Below are 2132 nucleotides of genomic sequence, written 5' to 3' on the forward strand. Positions count from 1 at the left end.
GCTTCATGGAAGAAGAACCTCAGCTTAGCCTGTTAGTCTTTGCGCTAGCGTCGATGCTATATTGCCTTATATGTATTAGCTAAGTGCTAGCGTGATAAACTAACAAGCTAAACCGAGGTCCTCCATCCATATTTTCAGTTGCAGACTGAGTCATTTTTGTGTTCCCCTCTCTGTCATGTGGATGGAGGACCTCAGTGAYGAGAGGAGAAYGTGTARCGCTGAGCTAATACAAATATATGATGATAGCATCAGGGCTAATGCTACAGCTAACAGGCTAAGCTGAGGTTCTTCTTCCAACTAATTGTGGATCCCTTTAATGTTAGCAATATGGACTGACATAATAAATGTCATGATAAAATAAAAAAAATAATAAATAAAAAAAAGCAATATGGACTGACTCCAAAAGATAATCAATCCAAATATGTTTTTGTTTTCAATAAATCCACCGAGTTCATGAGACTTCAACTGCTAGTTTCAAAGATGTCATGCAATGTGTAGCACTCAGGCTGGAGCTGAYGTTCAGCTATATCAGCACAAAACTTTAGCTCATTATTTGCAAAACTGACAAGGTTTTAACTATTTCTGCTTTTTCAAAAGGTCAGTTAGCTGAGGCTGCCATCTTTTATTGGATACAGCCCAAATATTACCGCACTTTCTGAGTGTTTCATTAAAAAGTTGTCCAATTTGTCAGAAGATATTTTACTAACACAGTTAAAAGTGATGGTTAATGCCAAACATTTAAGCAAAGGTCTCACATAATCAGAATATGTGTTAGGGATGACTCTCAACTACTACCACACAAAACAATGATCTGATTTTCTGTATCTGTAAAACGTGTTTTCAGTTAGCTGTGGAGCAGAGGCCTTTTTAACCATGGCTGATTCCAAAATGTAAACAGAAATAGATTTAAATCTAATTTTCAGTTTTCAGAGGGTTCCAGTGATTTATGAGACAACAAAGAAACAGACAAAAGTAAAATATATAGATTTTTGTCCTTTTGATGGCGAGAGRTGCAGATCAATTGTTTTTCTTTAAGCTGCAGGAGTCATGGTGAGCAGAGTCATTCCTGACCYGAGCTCAAACTGACCACCGATCTACCGCAGCCCATGAGCAATGTAGATCAATCTAAGTGTAAAGAACGCTTCAGTGTTTTCCAGCAAGTCTTTTTTTTCTTTTTGGATTTCATCACATCAATATTTGTTCAAATCTTGAGCTCAGGGGTTCCAACAGGAACAAGTTAAACTCACCTCAGCTGAGTTGCAGAAGTATTTGGTTTCATACTCCTCATTCATGGTGATGACACCCCGAACATTTTCTGTTTCCACCAGCTGCAACACAACACAATCKGTCAGGATCAGTTCACAACAGATAAGCAGCTCAGCTCACAGCACGTTTGCTGTGGTAAACAATAAATATACTCCTTCATTTGTTATAAAGACTGGTAAAAAAATCATAAAAACCTACAAACTTTGTTTTACATTTGGATTGTTAATGTGTCCCTAAAGCCATAAAGCTGTCAAAATAAGCAATTTATCTACTTTAATTTGATTTCTGATAATATATTTTTATTTATGATAAAAAAAATCACTAAATAAGTATCATTCACTATAAAGTCTACCATATAATTCGTAATAAATGCACAAAATCAGCAGAGTCATGTTTTGTTGGCAACAATTTGGAGTTGTTTGTTTACAGTCATATATTGACGAGAACACTTGGAAGTGTCTCAGCACAACAAATATTGAGTCAGTAAAGTAACCTCTGGATGTAAACAGGCAGGAAAAACAATCACTTATTCTGAGAAATGCTGCCAGTTCTAACAGGAGAATTCTTTACTTGATTGTAACTAATCACTGAACGTATTTGTAAGGAAAAGGCGAGAAATATTTGGTGTTATCAAATACATTTTATTTTACAAAAACACTGATACGTTTGAGCTACATGAACCCTGAAACAACCATTTATTGATGCAGGAATTACAATCAAAATCCTTGAAAAATGCAGTTTGACAGCTATTGTGGCTTTAAATAAAATATAAGCTAAATGAATAGTTGTCAACTTCAGTGTTTAAAAAGAAAAAAAATTGTATAAGTCTTCTGGACGGGTTCTTCTCTAATGAAACGTTTCGTCTC

At 35.4% G+C, this 2132-nt stretch overlaps 1 protein-coding gene across 1 annotated transcript in view; it reads right to left on the reverse strand.

The window, feature by feature from the left end:
* ptpmt1 (protein tyrosine phosphatase mitochondrial 1) overlaps positions 1-2132 on the reverse strand; it is a 9577-nt gene that overhangs the window by 4032 nt on the left and 3413 nt on the right. The window contains exon 2 of the mRNA XM_014021425.1: positions 1248-1328. Within this exon, the coding sequence (XP_013876879.1) occupies positions 1248-1328 (81 nt within the window). The remainder of the gene's footprint in view (positions 1-1247; positions 1329-2132) is intronic.

The sequence above is a fragment of the Austrofundulus limnaeus genome, unplaced genomic scaffold, assembly GCF_001266775.1.
Source record: "Austrofundulus limnaeus strain Quisiro unplaced genomic scaffold, Austrofundulus_limnaeus-1.0 Scaffold292, whole genome shotgun sequence".
In the NCBI taxonomy this organism is placed as follows: Eukaryota; Metazoa; Chordata; class Actinopteri; order Cyprinodontiformes; family Rivulidae; genus Austrofundulus; species Austrofundulus limnaeus.